The 19,269-nt window shown below is 38.9% G+C and overlaps 2 protein-coding genes and 1 long non-coding RNA gene across 4 annotated transcripts; 2 read left to right on the top strand and 1 right to left on the bottom strand.

The window, feature by feature from the left end:
- Positions 1-5,350: 5,350 nt before the first annotated feature.
- Positions 5,351-6,018, top strand: LOC125278681. Its single transcript, XR_007187238.1, has 3 exons — positions 5,351-5,493; positions 5,789-5,869; positions 5,971-6,018. It is a non-coding gene; the product is annotated as an uncharacterized LOC125278681 (long non-coding RNA).
- A 2,922-nt stretch (positions 6,019-8,940) lies between these two features.
- LOC125278669 (G2/M phase-specific E3 ubiquitin-protein ligase-like) lies at positions 8,941-11,725 on the top strand. Of its 2 annotated transcripts, XM_048208002.1 has the most exons (8): positions 8,941-9,108; positions 9,192-9,359; positions 9,441-9,586; positions 9,711-10,036; positions 10,179-10,357; positions 10,498-10,670; positions 10,742-10,956; positions 11,439-11,725. In XM_048208002.1, exons 1-7 carry the CDS (start codon positions 9,007-9,009, stop codon positions 10,896-10,898), a joined length of 1,251 nt encoding a protein of 416 aa, XP_048063959.1. In that variant the 5' UTR covers positions 8,941-9,006; the 3' UTR covers positions 10,899-10,956; positions 11,439-11,725. The 2 variants fall into 2 exon arrangements, with proteins under 2 accessions (XP_048063959.1, XP_048063958.1); XM_048208001.1 differs by having other exon boundaries at positions 10,498-10,956.
- Positions 11,726-12,112: 387 nt separating this feature from the next.
- Positions 12,113-17,241, bottom strand: LOC125278820. The gene is made up of 5 exons (XM_048208151.1): positions 17,179-17,241; positions 16,484-16,521; positions 13,342-13,482; positions 12,753-13,011; positions 12,113-12,561 (listed from the first exon to the last, which is right to left on the bottom strand). The coding sequence occupies exons 1-5, from the start codon at positions 17,239-17,241 to the stop codon at positions 12,361-12,363; spliced, it is 702 nt and encodes a 233-aa protein (XP_048064108.1). The 3' UTR covers positions 12,113-12,360.
- Between the last annotated feature and the right edge of the window lie 2,028 nt (positions 17,242-19,269).

Genomic DNA, 19,269 nt, shown 5'->3' with positions numbered 1-19,269 from the left:
CTCCCTGGCTGGAGCGGACTCCCTGGCTGGAGCGGACTCCCTGGCTGGAGCGGACTCCCTGGCTGGAGCGGACTCCCTGGCTGGAGCGGGCTCTGGAGTGGACTCACTGGCTGGAGCGGGCTCTGTAGTAGACTCACTGACTGGAGCGGGCTCTGTAGTAGACTCACTGGCTGGAGCCTTCCTCCTCCGCTTCCCTTTCTTCCGTGTGGGAAGCGAAGATTCAGCACCCACCTCCTCAGTGATCTCAGGAACGGACTCACGAGCTGGAACGGACTTACTGACTGGAACGGGCTCTGAAGCGGATTCACTGGCTGGTTGTCTAGGTGAGGCCCACTCTATCCGATGGCAGAGATATGCGGCAAACTTCCAAAAGTTTAAGCTCTGTAGCCCTTCCATCTCACAATGAGACAACGGCTCGTCAAGGCAACCATTAAACAGGTCTTTCAAAGCCGCGTCATTGTAATCCAGCCCCACCGCCATCGCCCAAAAGACCTTTGCAAAGCACCCTACCTCCCATCCTTCTTGCCGTAGGGCTCTCAATGTCCGAACTTGAGCCATCCGTTCTGTAATGCGGGCCGGGAAAGGGATCCGGAAATCCATGCTGCTGGATCAATATAGTGGTGGTTTGTTCTGTCACGGTTGCACACAGAAACAAGATGGTAAGATCCAAGTGCAGCAGTTTAATAAAAGGGAAATCCAAAATCATACATCCAGCACAGGCATGGGTCAAAATCCAGAGTGACAGTCCACAGAAAACAAAAGCCAGCGGTACAAAATGTGCACATAACAGAATATAACAAACCACAACCAAGGACAGAAACAACTGAGACTAAATAGACAGACACTGATAACAAACACAAAACAGCTGAGTGCAATGAGTGGGATAATGAGTCCAAGAGTGAGTATGGGTATTGTAGTCCAAGGGGTGAAAACAAGAGTCCAAGATGGAGTGCCCTCTAGTGGCTGATAGGGCACTCTCACTGGTGATCATGACAATAATGGCACCAGTTGTAAAAAAAGAATGGCTTCCCACTCTTGATCTCTTAGTTTCTGAGATTTTGTCATGTACAGTTGAAGAGTTTGGTGATGTTCTTACTCCAAAAATGTCATTATTTAATCCATTACTCTCGTTTGATGTTATGCTATGGGCCTTTGCGTTCTTTATGGTGTTTGAGGTTTGAAGGCAAACATCAATATTTCAAACAGGTCGCTAGCGCTTGTAAAAATTTCAGTAACATTTCATCCACTTTAAGTAACCGACATCAGCATAAACAATGTTGGGAATTGTCTTCTGTTAATATGTTGGGGGAATATGAGAAAGTTGCTGGATGTTGTGTGAACACACCCTTTCAGTCTTTACCTTCAGCTCTCCAGCATTCAATAAGTGTGAACAAGAAGTACAGCCATGTCAATTTTGAAGGCAAACAGCTTCAACGAGTTACAGAAGTAGAGATTAATGATGTCAAATATTGTGTTAAAGATGTGTTTACTGTGGGTCACCTCCATGCAGAAGTTGTTCCATTGTTTTTTCAGATTAAGTACATTCTTTACATGGACACAGACTGGTTATTGTGTGGCAAGCTGTTAATACCTGAATCCTTTTGTTGTCCTTATTATTCATACTGTGTGAAATATGAAAATGAATGGACTGTCCTTTCACCAGGTGAGGAAGTTGATTACCAGGCACTAGAAACTGTATCATGTCCTAGAAAGGTAGCAAATTGATCCATTTCATTTTCTTTTAAGTTTAGTACTGTTGACAAAGTGGCAACTTGTTTCCTCAATCTTGTTGAGGTGAGTGACTCTGGTTTTTTTGCACCACATCGTTTTGAATACTTGCAGAAGCAGTCAGAGCCTCTGTAATGGGAAAGCACACATGGGCGTGCAAACAAGTACACATTCTCTGTGTGGACTTGACACTCATTCCTGTTTTTAATGAGGAGATCCATTGCAGTGATCATGTCAGGTGTGAGAAGCACGGGCACCATTCGTGACCTTTTACCTCGAATCTCAACTCTGTCAAAGTACTTTGTAACCTTCCTCTCAAACTCAGTAAGGCCCATCATAATGTCAGGATTCAACTCTGTACGATTTCTGGATGTGAAAGCCTGGAGTTCCATTTTTGAAACTTCCCCTTGCCTTCTTCTGTTAAATAGTACCACCTGCGTCAGTCACTTGTGCAAGATTCCCAAAGCTTTTGATGTTAGGTTCTTCCTCAAGGTCCTTCATGCACTTAGCATGCTCAGTAGCAAGAAACTTGTGCAGCAGGGACACATCCTGTGTAAAGGGCAAAACATGTGGTTTATTCCATTTGGGCTTGATGAAGTGTACCCAGTGCAGCACTTGAAATGGATTCCATCCATCTTTTCTCATACAGAGTGGAGAATTGCTTGGCAGACTCTGCGACGGCATTGTGATTTGCAATGATGGCATTGCATTGCACAATATGGAGGACCAGGGGTGCCACTTAAAAATAAAAAGAAGAATCAATTAATTAATTTAATAATTCAAACATAAAAATGTATATAAATGATTCACTTTTTATATGGGCAAATTAATAGACATATTTAAAGTTGTTTATTTAATTCCTGTTTTTAAATGTAGTTTAATAAAACAATAAAACAGTAAAATTTAAAAAATCTTTTTTGAATGAATAAATAAATAGACACATTTGAAATGGGATATTTAATTCACTTTTTAAAATGTAGATCAATAAAACAATAAAAAGTTCATTAGTAAATCATTTTAAATGCGCATTTAAATCGCTTTTTTAAAAAGAATTTGGCAAATGCTTTTCTTTCTCTATTTACCAATTGCTTTTCTTTGTCGGTTTGCCAAATGCTTTTCTTTATCCATTTGTCAATCGAGTGGTAAAATGCCATTGGACAGTACACACGTGGGAGCAACCAATCAACTTTCGCCTCAATTTGAAGAGCCAACCCTCTCTCACTTGTAACACTCACTGTCATTGGACAGTTAGAGATCAGAGCTTCATCCCGCTTTAATTTGGTTTTGTGGCGCCATTTTAACATCATGCAAGTACCATGGCTGACATTGCAAACATTTTAAGACGACTCACCAATGAAGTGGATAACGTTGGTGGTTCAAATGTCCCAGACCGACAAGCCACTCCGTCTGGAACGCAAGGGCATAACTCAGTGGATGGTAAGAAAAGTTGCTTATCTCTTTAAAAGTTGTTGTTTGTCTGTATGCGAATATGTTTGTTCACATATGACGTTATGCCAATACTATGACATATAATTTGACATATGACACATAATATGACACATTAAGAACAAGGCATTTCTGGATTTTACTCTTTTTGAATAAGCCTTGGCTTAACGTTACATCCAGGGAAAATATTCCCAATATGGCGACCAAGGTTTTTAAGTTTTTCTTTCCCAGCTCAGATCGTCTCTCTCGGTGTCTGTGCAGAAAGTGTTACATTGACCGTACCGCAGCTGATTCGTCATTTGTTCTGTGTCAATATATCCAAAATCACTGCATATAGCTGCTCTTTAACGTAGGTACATGGTGATTTTTTTTGATCAGGTCGCAAATATATTAGGATTTTTGCATGTCAGTGAAAGTAACTGCTGTTTAATGGGTCGCGTTTAGTGACTGTTTATATTGTTTCATGCCTGACAACAGAAAATCTAAATCAAAAACGGCTTTATTGGGGATTTGGTTTTATTAAAATTTTAGGTGCGTTCACGCGGTCTCGTAATTCCTGTAGTTACGAGATTCTAGCTAGTAAAAAGCGTTCACGTCCTCGTAGAGATCGTAGTTACAGCTTGTAAGCTGGGAGTTTTCTGAAAGCTCCCACATGTACCACGTGGCCGCTGTACCACCTGACCGCTGTAGATTGATTTATTAGGCGTTGATAGTGGTGCCATGGAAACGCATAATTCCCAGTCCAAGGACCAAAAGGACGTGAACAGCTCCAAATATAACGTCACGTGTTGTCATTTCAAGATTACGGTAAATACGAGGTGGCGTGAATGCAGCTATAGTATGTGACAATTTATAGAGTAGAATGACGTCACAAATATGTTATCACGTGACACCCTCCCATCCGAAGCTGCTCCCTCGTTCGTTCCTTCAGTTCATTACAGCAGCATTGACAGAAACAAAAGTGACAGAGCAGGTGTGTCCCAAATGACACATCACACTATAAGCACTCTACCATCGTCTCAAAATAAACAAGTTTTTATATATGTATATATATATATATATTTTTTTTTTAAATTATTATTATTACTAAAGAATACAGAACTGTAATTACAAGGCAAAACTAGACATTCACTAGAAATACGTGAAAGCCTTTGAACACATTGAAACTGAACAGAGCATCATAGATTAAGTAAATGTACATTAAATAGATAAAATAAACCAAATAGACAAATTTAAATTAAATTAAATTAAATTAAAGGTGCCCTAGAAGTGAAAATTGTATTTACCTTGGCATAGTTGAATAATAAGATTTCTGTAGATGGTAATCACATACCATGAGCCTCAAACACCATTGTTTCCTCCTTATGTAAATCTGTTTTGTAACAGTCGGGATCATTTTTATGTACGCCCCTAAAATTTGCATCAGCCCATCTTCTAGGGAAGGCAGTATTAACGCTGTGGACCTGCACAGTTCTGCAGGTATTGTGAAGCCATCAAGCAAGGACAACAGCAAAACTGGCAGATGGAGGATAATAACTGTTTATGATCCATGATAACATGATATTTTTAGTGATATTTGTAAATTGTCTTTCTAAATGTTTCGTTAGCATGTTGCTAATATACTGTTAAATGTGGTTAAAGTTACCATCGTTTCTTACTGTATTCACAGAGAACAGCCATGTGGTTATTATCATTTCACATGCTATCATCTCTGTGTACATATGCACACATGCGGAAGATAAACAGAACACACACTGTTGGATCATCTTAGTATGGGCTAAAAGTTTTGTTCGTGAGATTTACTACAAAGTATAATTTTTCAAAATACAGCAGATATAGTTATATCATCCAAGCAATTTTGTCAGATTTTGTGGTGTCTTGGGCCATATTCTCCAGCCATTTTTGAGATTTATTTATAGAATTTTTATTTTTTTACAGTTATCTAAACTTTTGAGATTGCTCTTTAAATTTTTAAGGTTGTCTGCGAATCTCCCTTGCTTGGGCCAATGGAGAGGTGTCTTACCTGTGAAAAACAGTTCAATTTCAATGAACTTAAGGTTCACATTGAGAGTTGCAGGTATGGAAAACACTGACTGGTCATAATCTAGTTTTAATATTCAGTTTCTTATTAGGAAAACAATCTTTATTTCCATGTTTTTGAAGGCCAAGGACTGAATGTTCCAGTCACCTGCCACCAGCATTAGAGAACGAACACCTAAATGCACATACTTCAGACAGTGATTCACTCATCATTGAGTCACCCACTGAGGAGAATACTGACCAAGTGTTCATCGATTTATCAGATGAAATAAAGACACGGTAAACTTCACTTGCATTGCTAAGAGCTTGTCTTACCATCAAACATTTTCTTCTGCCATAATTTCAGTTTGTAGGTTCACAATATTTGCATTTCAAAACACTTCTTATTTGAAAGAAGAGCCTACATTATTTTTCATTTTTGCTATTTTTTTTTATATAATGTTCATCGAACTGAAGAAAAGAGTAGTCTTGTGGATCACCCACATTTATTTGGCACAAGTTTTGATGCTCTTAAGAGTGCTCTTAATTATGGTATTACTATTTTTCTAAATTTCCTATCTCAAAATATTGACAGGAATCCTTAAGTCAATGGCGGAGGATTCGTGAGGAGCAGGATGAGGAATATTATCAGTCTTTAATTGCAGATCAAGCCAAAGTATGTATGGTAAACTTTAAAACAGACATCCTCTGATGACATTCATAATCTTTTTGTTTGCATTACAATGCAATGTATGATTTTGCAATTTGTTGTTTCAGGAACTTCAGAAGATGAATAGTGAAGAATCTGAGAATAGACGCAGAAAGGTAGGTCTAATTAAATGAAATCAGGATGTTGCAGCCTTTTTAATACATTACATTTATCTGTAATGGCTTATGTGTATTTATATAGCAGATGCTTACAGGTGCATCTCAATAAATTAGAATGTCATGGAAAAGTTCATTTATTTCAGTAATTCAACTCAAATTGTGGAACTTGTGTATTAAATAAATTCAATGCAGACAGACTGAAGTACTTTAAGTCTTTTTGGTTCTTTTAATTGATGATTTTGGCTCACATTAAACAAAAACCCACCAATTCACTATCTCGACAAATTAGAATACCATAAGACCAATTAAAAAAACATGTTTAGTGAATGTTGGCCTTCTGGGAAGTATGTTCATTTTCTGTATATGTACTTGGTAGGGGCTCCTTTTGCTTTAATTACTGCCTCAATGCAGCACGGCATGGAGGCGATCACCCTGTGGCACTGCTGAGGTGGGATGGAAGCCCAGGTTGCTTTGATAGCGGCCTTCAGGTCATCCGCATAGTTGGGTCTGGTGTCTCTCATCTTCCTCTTGACGATTCCCCATAGATTCTCTATGGGGTTCTGGTCAGGCGAGTTTGCTGGCCAATTAAGCACACCAAAACCATGGTCATTTAATCAACTTTTGGTACTTTTAATAGTGTGGGCAGGTGCCAAATCCTGCTGGAAAATGAAATCAGCATCTCCATAAAACTTGTCAGCAGAAGGAAGCATGAAGTGCTCTAAAAGTTCCTGGTAGATGGGTGCGTTGACTGCAACACCAGCAGATGACATGGCAGCCCAAATCATCACTGACTGTGGAAACTTCACACTGGACTTCAAGCTACATGGGCTATAAGTTTCTCCACTCTTCCTCCAAACTCTAGGACCTTGGTTTCCAAATAAAATACAAAACTTGCTCTCATCTGAAAAGAGGACTTTGGACCACTGTGTTTACTAAGTCACTGCACCCGTTTACCAAGACATTTTATAGCACTTCTGCTGACCAGCTTTTTAAAGATGCTGATTTCATTTTCCAGCAGGATTTGGCACCTGCCCACACTGTTAAAAGTACCAAAAGTTGGTTAAATGACCATGGTTTTGGTGTGCTTAATTGGCCAGCAAACTCGCCTGACCAGAACCCCATAGAGAATCTATGGGGAATCGTCAAGAGGAAGATGAGAGACACCAGACCCAACTATGCAGATGACCTGAAGGCCGCTATCAAAGCAACCTGGGCTTCCATCCCACCTCAGCAGTGCCACAGGGTGATCGCCTCCATGCCACGCCGAATTGAGGCAGAAAATTAAAGCAAAAGGAGCCCCAACCGAGTACATAGAACATACTTCCCAGAAGGCCAACATTCACTAAAAATGTTTTTTTATTGGTCTTATGGTATTCTAATTTGTCGAGATAGTGACTTGGTGGGTTTTTGTTTAATGTGAGCCAAAATCATCACAATTAAAAGAACCAAAGACTTAAAGTACTTCAGTCTGTCTGCATTGAATTTGTTTAATACACAAGTTCCACAATTTGAATTACTGAAATAAATGAACTTTTCCATGACATTCTAATTTATTGAGATGCACCTGTATATAGCAGATAACCTATAGCAAATTACAAGTTGAAGAATACTACAAAAGCATCATCATAGAGAAAATAGAACTAGGGCTTTAATTCATAGTTTATAGGTTAGTCTGAGAATAAAATTAAATAATTTTATTTAAAATTATAAATAATATAGTGTTGCATTGACAATTATAAGTTCGTTGCAGAAGAACTGTTTCATTAAGTTATGCAGCATATGTTTTTGGATATTTATTAGAAGATCATAGGCATTGAAGGAAAGGGAGTGATTAAAATTCCTGGTAATTGATTTTATTATGTGTTGTAACAGTGCTACAAGGCACTGCACATCGAGACCACAGAAATTAGGAGAGACTATAAAATTATAAAAATGTAGACAAGATAGTGAAGATCCAGTAGTGACTGCAAATTGATATTTGTTCTTTGAATTTTATATTTGTATCTATAAATATTATAATGTTATCTATATTATATTTGTTTTTGTTTTTTGTTTTTTTTTTTACTATTGCAGTTTTGATTTTGAAACTTGCATACATTAAAGGAATAGTTCACTTTTAAATAAACTTTTCCTGATAATTTACTCACCCCCATGTCATCCAAGATGTCCATGTCTTTCTTTCTTCAGTTGAAAAGAAATTAAAGTTTTTGATGAAAACATTCCAGGATTTTTCTCCTTATAATGGACTTGAATGGGCACCAAACGATTGAAGGTCAAAATTAGTTTCACTGCAGCTTCAAATTGTTCAACACGATCCCAGATGAGAAATAAGGGTCTTATCTAGTGAAACCATTGCTCATTTTCTAAAAAAAAATTGAAAATTATATAAGTTTTAACCTTAAATGCTCATCTTGAACTAGCTCTCTTCTTCTTCTCTATTTGAATTCCAGCAGTGTAGATGCAGCTAAGCGTATTACTGCCCTCCACAGGTCAAAGTTTGAACTAATTTTATATGCAATATGCTAGTTCAATAGTATATAACAATTAGTTCAAACTTTGACCTGTGGAGGGCAGTAATACACTTAGCAGCGTCTACACTGCTGGAATTCAAATAGAGGAGAAGAAGAAGAGAGCTAGTTCAAGATGAGCATTTAAGGTTAAAAATTATATAATTTTCAATTTTTTTCAGAAAATGAGCGATGGTTTCACTAGATAAGACCCTTATTTGTCATCTGGGATCATGTAGAACAATTTGAAGCTGCAGTGAAAGTAATTTTGACCTTAAATCGTTTGGTGCCCATTCAAGTCCACTATAAGGAGAAAATTCCTGGAATGTTTTCATCAAAAACTTTCATTTCTTTTCGACTGAAGAAAGAAAGACATGGACATCTTGGATGACATGGGGGTGAGTAAATTATCAGGAAAAGTTTATTTAAAAGTGAACTAATCCTTTAATTTTAGGCTATAGATGAGAGAAGAGCGCGAATGGCGAGTTTACATGAAATTTCACATGGTGTGCCATTAAAAGTAAAGTATCCAAGTGGCTTGATGAGGACTAGGAAATTTGTTTTAAGTGATTCAATTCAGGTTGGTAAGGTTTATATTACTTTTAATTTTTTTGGCATGCAAAATTTTTCTGTCTTTAAATGTGAAATAATCAAAATGTTTAGGCACTGTTTGACTTCGTTGGAGAGGTAGAGGATGCTACAGAATGGTTCCATATTCAGGAAGCCTTATCACCACCACTTAGAAATGACCTATGTGGAACCATTTCTGAAAGAAATATCACAGGACCAACCACACTTTTTGTCCAGTGGATTTCTTCCCAAGATGCAGAGGTATTTTTACAAAATGTTATTTTTTCAAAATTTTCTTAGCCTGTCATTTACTGTTTTATATAATTTGTTCAATTTATGCAGTCCATTCCTACACCTAATGGCAATGACAACCACGATAAAGATGATTATAATTCTGGGACTGTCAGCCCATTGGATCAACCTAGCACCTCTAATGAACATCTGACATCGTTCTCCCCTCAATCAGAGCAGGAAAAGACAGTCCAGAAGTATGAATTAAAATGTTATAGTACCAATGTAAACCCATAGTTACCTCTATACCTGTATCCCATTTGATATACTATGTCCTCTTTTGTCATTTGCATTCGCATTCATAATCATATTCTTTTCCAGGACCAACCTCCAAACAATACTGAGTCGCCTTTCAGCCAAGATAGATGACGATAGTCCCACTAGTAACCAGATCAATGCTGTAAGGGATTACAAAGGCAATACCCACAACATACTGAGAAGCACTGTTCAGGCTTTTAGTCGGCGACGATTTAACCTCGGAGCAAGACTGGATGTCATTTTTGTTGATGATACAAAAGCAGCAGAGGGGGCTGTGGACGGTGGTGGTCCAACTAGAGAGTACCTCAGATTGCTCCTTAAGGCTGTCCAACAATCTAGCATATTTGAGGGCCCTGAAAATAGTAAGAGGTTGCGGCTTGACACTGAAGGTAAGCATTTGAACTAAAGGTTTATAGGGTCTGTTTTTTAATTCAATACCACAAGACATATATTATGCTTTGTCTTATTTAAAATGGTTTCATAACATTGTCATTGTAGTTCATTAAAATATTTTGGAAATTTTCTTTACAGCTTTACATAAAGGTCTTTACAGGCAGATATCACAAATGATATCAGTTTGTATAACTCATGGGGGAATGGGGCCGCACTTCTTTTCAGAAAGGCTCTTTCTGCAGGTTTGTGGTAAACCTACCCCTCCTGCAACCTTGGATGAAGTAGATGATGAGACCTTCAAAGAAATGCTTTGCAAAGTAAGTATTTTCCTTAAAGTGCAGTGAGCTAAATTTGGACGTTGTGCATAAAGAGTACCCCTGTATCCCTATTAATGCAGTGTTTTTGTATTGTAGCTGCAACAGGACTGTTTGTCTGTTTTGTCTGGTATCTTTTTCAGATAAAAGAAGCTGAAACTGTTCCAGAAGCCAAAGCTGCCATTGAAATGGCAGAAGATTGCCTGTCCATTATTGGAGCCTTTAGGTCCATTAGCACTCTTAAGCAGCGGGACATCCTGGTTCAGTCAGCTGTCGAGTATTATGCTGATGGGAGATGCAGTGCTGCACTGCAACAGTATGTAATATCAAAAACTTTGATATTGTTTTTAGACCTAGTTCGTTATAGATTCTACATGTTTTTTACAGGTTTGTTGATGGTTTTAACACCCTTGGACTTCTTCAAGAAATGCAGACACACACAGATCTGTTTCACACCATATTTGTTGAAGACAAAAAACCACTGAGATCCCCAGACCTGACATCACTTTTTGAAGTAAACCTGTCAGATCAAGTTACCTACTAGAGAGAACTAGAGACCAGGACCTTATGCTTCTGGAGAGACTGGATCATTGATGTTGAAGGTATTTACAAATCTTTTTTTTTTATACATATTTTGTCCTATAAAGTCTATACACAGCTGCTGTATTCACAATTTATTTGCATACGATTAAAGGTGTAATATTGCTTTTATAAAGTGGTTTGTCCAACAGGGTTTATATAAATGACATTTCACACAAATATTGATATTTCACTTGCTTACCTCTTCTCTGTTCCAACAGAAGAGAGCAGGTAGAGATGTCATTGCATGTAACTAAATTAGATTTTAGACACTATTGCAAATTTTGCATTTGTGCTCTGCCAACACTGAACCATTGAATTTCTCAAAACATAACATGGTAGCATGGTTTCTCCTGAATGAATCACATTTTTAACAAGTTACATGGAGAATGATTACACAATTTATTTACAAGCTGTTTACTCAAAAGTAACTGATACACTGTGCCATTCCAAACAGGCTGAAAAACAGTGCAGTTGTTAGACTGAATATCTACCTGTGTTACAGATGGAGAATGTTCACCATTGACGTTGGAGAATGTGCTGGAGTTTACTTCAGGGTCTTCAGCCATTCCACCTCATGGCTTTCTGCAGCAGCCCAAAATCGAATTTCCCCATGATGCACCAGAGAAAATATTCCCAGAGGCAAACACTTGCAACATTGTGTTAAAATTGCCTATCCATCACAATTATGAGTCCCACATGAGCAATGGTATACTGTGGGTACCAACATTTGGCACAGCGTAGTTCAACACATTTGCATTAAAGGAATTGTTAAACCATAAATGAAATTTACCCCGTAATTTGCTCACCCTCTTGCCATCCTAGGTGTACATCTTCCTTTCCTCAGGCAAACACAATTGGAGTAACATTAAATAAAATCCTAGCAGTTCATAGCTTTGTAATACCATTCAGTGGCATTAGAAAGCTATGAACTGCCAGAATTATATTTAGCACTCCAATTGTGTTTGCCTGAGGAAAGGAAGACGTACACCTAGGATGGCAAGAGGGTGAGCAAATTATGGGGTAAATTTAATTTGGGTGGTTTAAATACATCGTTGTTTGAAAACTTTTTTTTGACAACATGTTACGGTTGTTCAGCAGTTTTATTGTTCAGTGACAATGCACTATAGTTCATACTACAGGATTTGTCCACTGCAAAAAAAGTAGCTAGAAAAAAAAGTAAACAATTGATGCATAAATGTTTATCTTGCAACCAATTTTAACAGTGACTATTCTGACATTGTTCATTCCAACTTTTAATGAGGGTTTTTAAATGTTCTTTACAGTATGTTAATGCATAAATTCAATTAAATGTTTTTTCAGATGTTACTGTGTCGGTGGTTCCTGATCAACAATACAACTGGCCTGTCTGATATGCACATATATGATATCTATGCCTAAAGTATGTAAACCTTTAAAAGAAAAGACTATGATTCACCAAGCATTTGTTTTATAGCAAGAACGGTTTCCATGTAGACAGATAGTGCATCTGAAAAAGGTACATCCGGGTTTGGTAGTGTTGCCAACTCTTCTTCAGTCAAGCCACGAGGTAGATCCAACTCAGGAACATGAACACCTTCTGCTTGTTGCCCTTCAAGGTCTTCCCTGACTTCATCATCAATGTCAATCTAAAACAGTTACAATATGAATAAATCATTTAGAAAACTTAATTTAAAACAGTAATTTGGAAAAAAAAAATCAGTACAAAATAGTTTTCATTTTTACTTTTTTTCCATTGTATCAAACAATTTATCAGTGAAGAAATAAATGGGGGAAGAATAAAAAAAGAAAGTAATTAACTAAATCACTGCAAAATTACCAGATTTGGGTCATCCCTCTCATGATTTGACCAAAGCTGCAGAGGAGTTCTGTTGCCTGCAGATCTTAGACTGTGACTATTCCAGGCACTCTGAAATTCTTGTAGATTCCTCTGAATTTGTGGCATGTAAGACCAGTGCAATGCAAACAAGTCCACATCCTGGTCTGGATTAAGCCATCCTTCATTTTCCAACCGACGAAAGGTGGTGTAGAAGAGGTCTGTTACTTGGTCAAATACATCTCTCCACAGCCGCTCAATTCTTGCATAAAAAAACAAAACAAAAACAAAACAAACTTCAACAAACCAGTTCAGCAAAAGGAAAATCCTATTCATGTGGCTACTAGGTAACAAGCCTACCTTTGGTTGTGCACACTTCTTCCTGTAATGTGTGAATGTCTGTTTGTTCCCCTTGTTCTTATCATGAACCGGGCAACCATTACATTCCCCCCCCCCTGACTGATGGGAACTTTATTTTGTAGATGTGTAAAGGATTCTTTTAAAAGGACATGTGTAAAGGGAAAAGATTCTGTGACCCTAGACATCAGTAACATTATTCATTCACTTTCCCAAAGAAATTCTTAATACTTACCGAATAAGTTTATGGTTCCCATCAATGTGCCAGACACTGTTGGGAGCTGGTACACTGTAACGTCGGCGTCGGGACGTCTTAAGGTGTAACCTGCGCAGTTCCATTCCTTCAGGATCTACTCGTCTTAATGATGCTAAAACCCTGTGTTCTGCAACAGATTATAACAATAATATTCATATGTTAGATCTTGCATTTTTTACGAAAAATTGCACATTTTGAATGCCTTTTTAAGCAAGTTTAAAGTAAAAATAATTTAAAGCAGACTCAAACGAACAAGTGCACGGTTATTTCTTGCATAGTGATGGCTATGTACAAGTACAACAAAACATGGCTCACACATTGAGTAAATGTGCTCAATTTGCACTGGTTTGATTTAAACTTCCCAATAAAGTGAGGGAACAATTTATGAAACATAACTTACCAAATCGGCTAGTGATTTGACAGCATTACTCACCACTGTGATATTTTTTTTTTTTTTTTTGCCTGCTGAAAAAAACAATAGAACCTTGCCCAAAACAATAGAAATTTTAATGGTTTAATTGGTTATAACAGAAACTATAATGGTGCCTACTGGTATGTGATTGATTTTATAGATGGGATGTTATCTGGCAGTTGGGGACCAATAAAACACCATTAAATCTTATTGAAATAATGCCCACAACATTAAAAAAAAAGGAATTTTGCAATGGTTTTAATGGAAAAAGCCAGTAGGGTGGTGTGCTTCGGAATTTTGGCTGAAAATTCTGCTGCAAAGAATATTTTTTTTAGTATTGTTATAAAAAATATTCTGTCCAATTTTGGTGTTTTTAGTTTTTCTTCAAAGTGCATCCTGAATTTTCGGTACCGGCCCAGAATTTTCATTTCAGTGCATCACTAGCCAATGGTTCATAATGGTATTTAAATGGAAACCATTAGAATTTCTATGATAGTGGTCTTTTTCAGCAGGGCTGGCATGTGTTACTACTACTTTGTACAAGAAGTTGCCTGGATCTTAAGTGTGCCAGCATCTTGTAGCCAGCATTAGGGTATCTGTGGTGTATTTCCACCAATATTCTATCCAACTCCTCATTCGTAATGGAGGTGTACAAGTCACGTTTCCTAAAAACAAACCATTTTTAATTATAGTAAGGTATTACACACAAGTTTCACATAAAATTATATTATAATATTTTAACAAATTCCGACTTCACTGCCCTTTAAAGCAATCACATTAGGGTGTTACTTTCACGTAACCAACTTAACTGTAGTTAATATTCAGCCTAATATTTCGACATACTGTACATCAGTGTTTCTCAACCAAGGGGCCATGGACCCCTAGTGGTCTTTGACATAACGTCAGGGGGACCTTATAAAATATCTGAATATGATTTTTGTATACTTTGACATTTGACATGTATAGATGTATAATATAACTGACGATATGAATATAGGACAAGTCAATTTACGTAGTAGTAAATTACATTCGATTGCATTTGTTCGTCACAAAGACATTAATGATACCAATGAGCCAATTTTATTCTGGGGTCCTTGAGGATGGTTCTAAATATGACGGGGGTCCATTACTCAAAAAAGGTTGAGATTCACTGCTATACATAATACTACGAATCAATCAGTCATGCGATTGACCGCTATAAGTTAAACGTGTGCAGGCCGCTCAAGGCATGGTAGCTGATTCTTTCCAAAAACATTTTAGGATTGACCTGCCTATTCATAATAAAACATTTTCTTTTACATACCTTAAACCATTATGTGCAAGTTTTCGTCGGACTGTCCTTAGCGACACACCAATACATCTTGCTGTCTCTTCTGCTGGTACACCTAACGACTGGTGTTGTTCAAGAATGCTTGGAAGTACAACCATAGCGTGAGGGCTGCGGCATTCCGAGAGACTGAGTCGCTGAATGATCTCATCAAACATAACCCAAATCCTTCCATTTATTGTACAACCACAATTATCCGCTGCGTTTGCCACATCTTCCCTCAACTGTAAAACTCTTTTACATATAAAATGATAATCGAGAGGAGAATTTCTTTCGCAAAAATCAGCTAAAGCTAACAAATCCACCACAATACCTCTCCAAACACATTCAGATTCCCCTGACATTTTGCGTGATTGCGTTGCTCGAACTCGTCTTCTTCTTCAAACTCCCGCTGTAATGACGTAACGTATTGTTTTTCTCACTGTCCAATGACAGTGAGTGTTACAAGTGAGAGAGGGCTGGCTCTTCAAATTGAGGCGAAAGTTGATTGGTTGCTCCCACGTGTGTACTGTCCAATGGCATTTTACCACTCGATTGACAAATGGATAAAGAAAAGCGTTTGGCAAACTGACAAAGAAAAGCAATTGGTAAATAGAGAAAGAAAAGCATTTGCCAAATTCTTTTTTAAAAAGCGATTTAAATGCGCATTTAAAATGATTTGCTAATGTACTTTTTATTGTTTTATTGATCTACGTCTTAAAAAGTGAATTAAATATCCCATTTCAAATGTGTCTATTTATTTATTCATTCAAAAAAGATTTTTTAAATTTACTGTTTTATTGTTTTATTAAACTACATTTAAAAACAGGAATTAAATAAACAACTTTAAATATGTCTATTAATTTGCCCATATAAAAAGTTACATTTTTATGTTTGAATTATTAAATTAATTAATTGATTCTTCTTTTTAATTTTAAGTGGCACCCCTGGTCCTCCATATCTGGTGTTTAGTTTGTTTGGTTGTAAATATACATGTAGTGAAGATTGACTGCGTTGCCTGAACCACATGCATGAGTATTAATATTTTAATTTTATAATCCAAACTCCAACAGGTGACTAACAGGTCATAAAATTGAGAGAAAAAAACCTTGGGAGAAACCAGGCTTAGTCGGAAGGCCAGTTCTCCTCTGGCAAAAGTGCTTTGTTACGATTCAGGTAACTGTCATAAGTCCGATAGGATCACAACATTTAGAGTATTTAATCCAGTTCCATCCAGTTGAGGATCGTATTCATCACACCGTTATAGACGGTTTGTTGAGGAACTGTGCCACTGGCTGTCGTGTCGATGAGGCCTTCACAAAGGATGATCTAGCTGACTCAATCTCTGCTGATAGTTCAGGGCTGCGTTGTGGTTGTGTCCAGGTGCAGGTCCTCGATCTCACCTGAAAACGGCCTGGATCTGGTTGACTACGGTAAACCTCTGGATAAAGAGAGAGACTAATATTAACGTATGCCATTCTTCTTCTGATGTAAGGAGTACATCTGGTGTTAGAGGAAGTGTTCCTGATTCCGGCTGACCTAATCTATGCAGCCTAATAATCCTTTAATGGATTGGAAATATTAATTGATAATGTTTTATTGTCACAGAGACGAACTCCGTGGTTCCCTCCTCTGACCATCGGAGGGAGCCATCACCCGAATACTAACACACACACTTCACACTTGCACTACATTTTCCACAAGCCCATACCTTGGACTGATTGCACCGCCAGCTGTAACCCATAACCTGGACTATAAAAGACTGTCTTACACCTTTGTACATCGCAAAGTCTTGTTTTGTCTAGGTGAACATTTCTGAGCGTTATTTTTCTGTTTGATTGCCTGTTGCTGACTACCTCTGACTACATCTGTTCCTGATCCTTGCTGCCAGCCCTTTGATCCCTGCCTGGTTACTGTTCTGTGAGTGATATCTGCCTGTCCTGACCTTCTGCCTGTTATCTGACTATGATTCTGTCTGCCTCTGTCACCCCTGTTTGACCACTTTGTTTATAATAAAAGCATGCAAATGGATCCCAGCCTAAGTGATGATTCATTACAGAAGACTTCGCCAAACCCAGATCCAGCTGCTTTCTCTCACCTGTGTGCCAACATGTCTGCCCAGGCCAGTCAGCTGGCTGCTCTCTAGCACCAGCTCAACCATCTCACTAATCTCACGGAGGAACTGGTGAAAGCGCTCCAGGGCTTGCAGCTCACCGCTCCCGCAGCGTCTCCACCGCCCGCCACCATTGAACACGTGGCAGGGAGGCCGCCGACGTCTAATCCCCGCCTCTCTCTGCCTGAAAAGTTCGACGGCAATCCAGCAAGATGTAAGGGATTCATCCACCAGTGTTCCCTCTTCATCAATCAACAACCTGCCTTGTTTAGTACTGACGCCAGTAAGATCGCTCTAATTTGTTCATTGTTTACGGGGAGAGCGCTTGACTGGATTACAGCAGTGTGGGGAGACAATGGATCTGCTTTTCCCTCATATGAGTTTTTTTTTACAGAGATTCAGAGAGGTGTTCGATCATCCCGGTGACGGCAAGGGGGCCTCATAGAACTTACTCAGGGACGGAAGACGGCGGCCGAATATGCTCTGGCTTTTCGTACACTTGCAGCACAGACCAACTGGGTGAATGACACACTCAAAGTATGTTTCAGAAGGGGACTGTCTCATGAGTTACAGACTGAATTAGCCTGCCGAGATGAGGGGAAGAGTCTGAACAAATTTATCAAACTCACTATCCATATCGATAACCTCATCCGTGCCCGTAAAGCTGTTCCCAAACGCAGCCCCCGCGCTCCTCCAGCGGCTGATCTAGAGACCATTGAACCAATGCAAATCAACACTTACCATCTGTCTGAGGAGGAGAGAGGTCGCCATATAGCTCATCGTTTGTGTCTGTATTGTGGCAACCCTGGTCATATGAGAAACTGCCCGGTGCGTCCTCGCCCTGAAAGCCCCCGTCCAGTGAGTGATTCAAAATCCCACTATTGCTCAGATATGTGTGTTTCTGTACCTATCAAACTAGTGTTTGAACTGGAGAGAAGCTGCAGCGTTCATCTTGAGACCTCTTCATTACTGGACTCCGGGCTGCGAGAACCTTCATATTCCAGAGCTATGTTGATCAGCAGAAAATCCCATTAATTGAAAGTCTCTCTTCTCTCACAGTGGAAGCTATAGATGGGCAGCCACTGGGCTCAGGAAGCATTAATGCCATCACTCAACCTTTAACCATGCAGATCAGCATCTTTCACACAGAGCGCATCCAATTCCATGTCCTGCCCACATCCACCTCCTCCATCATTCTGGGATTATGGTGGCTTCGCACTCACAACCCACACATCTGTTGGAGAAAAGGACAAATCATCCACTGGAACAAACATTGCTTATCCAAATATCTACCTCATTCACCTCCTTTTTGTATTAGAACCATCCAGGCTACCGAACCCACTGAAATCACCTCTGAGTCGGGCAATGGAAATTTCCCCTGGTTTTACAACGCCCCAGCGAATACCAAGATCTGGTTGTAGTCTTCAGCAAGGTACGTGTGTCCCAGTTACCTCCTCATCATCTGCACGACTGTGCTATTGATCTTATTCCAGGAACATCACCACCCAAGGGTCACATCTTTCCGTTATCTCAACCTGAGATACTTGATCCGCATCAGAGAGGGTGATGAGTGGAAAACTGCGTTCTCTACGGCTACTGGGCACTATGAATATCTGGTTATGCCCTTCGGCCTGGTCAGTAGCCCATCTGTATTTCAAGCCTTTATTAATGACATATTCAGAGACAGGCTGAACAAATTTGTGATCGTATACATTGATGATATCTTGATCTATTCGGATAACACGGAGGAACGTATAACCCAGGTCAGACAGGTTCTCCAGAGGATAATCCAGTACCAACTCTACGCCAAAGCAGAAAAATGTGAGTTCCATAAAGCACCCACGTCGCCATGGACGAGAAGAAGGTAACTACCATCTTGAACTGGCCCCGTCCCAATACACTAAAGGAACTACAAAGGTTTCTAGGGTTTGCCAACTTCTACCGCCGCTTCATCCGAAATATCAGTACCATAGCCTGTCCACTTAATAGCATGGTGAAGAAGGGGCAAAATCGACACAAGTGGTCTTCACCTGCAATTAATGCCTTCCAGGACCTTAAAGAACACTTCACCTCGGC

Source organism: Megalobrama amblycephala, linkage group LG11 (assembly GCF_018812025.1).
Source record: "Megalobrama amblycephala isolate DHTTF-2021 linkage group LG11, ASM1881202v1, whole genome shotgun sequence".
NCBI lineage: Eukaryota > Metazoa > Chordata > Actinopteri > Cypriniformes > Xenocyprididae > Megalobrama > Megalobrama amblycephala.
This window is presented reverse-complemented; position numbering and strand designations above follow the sequence as displayed.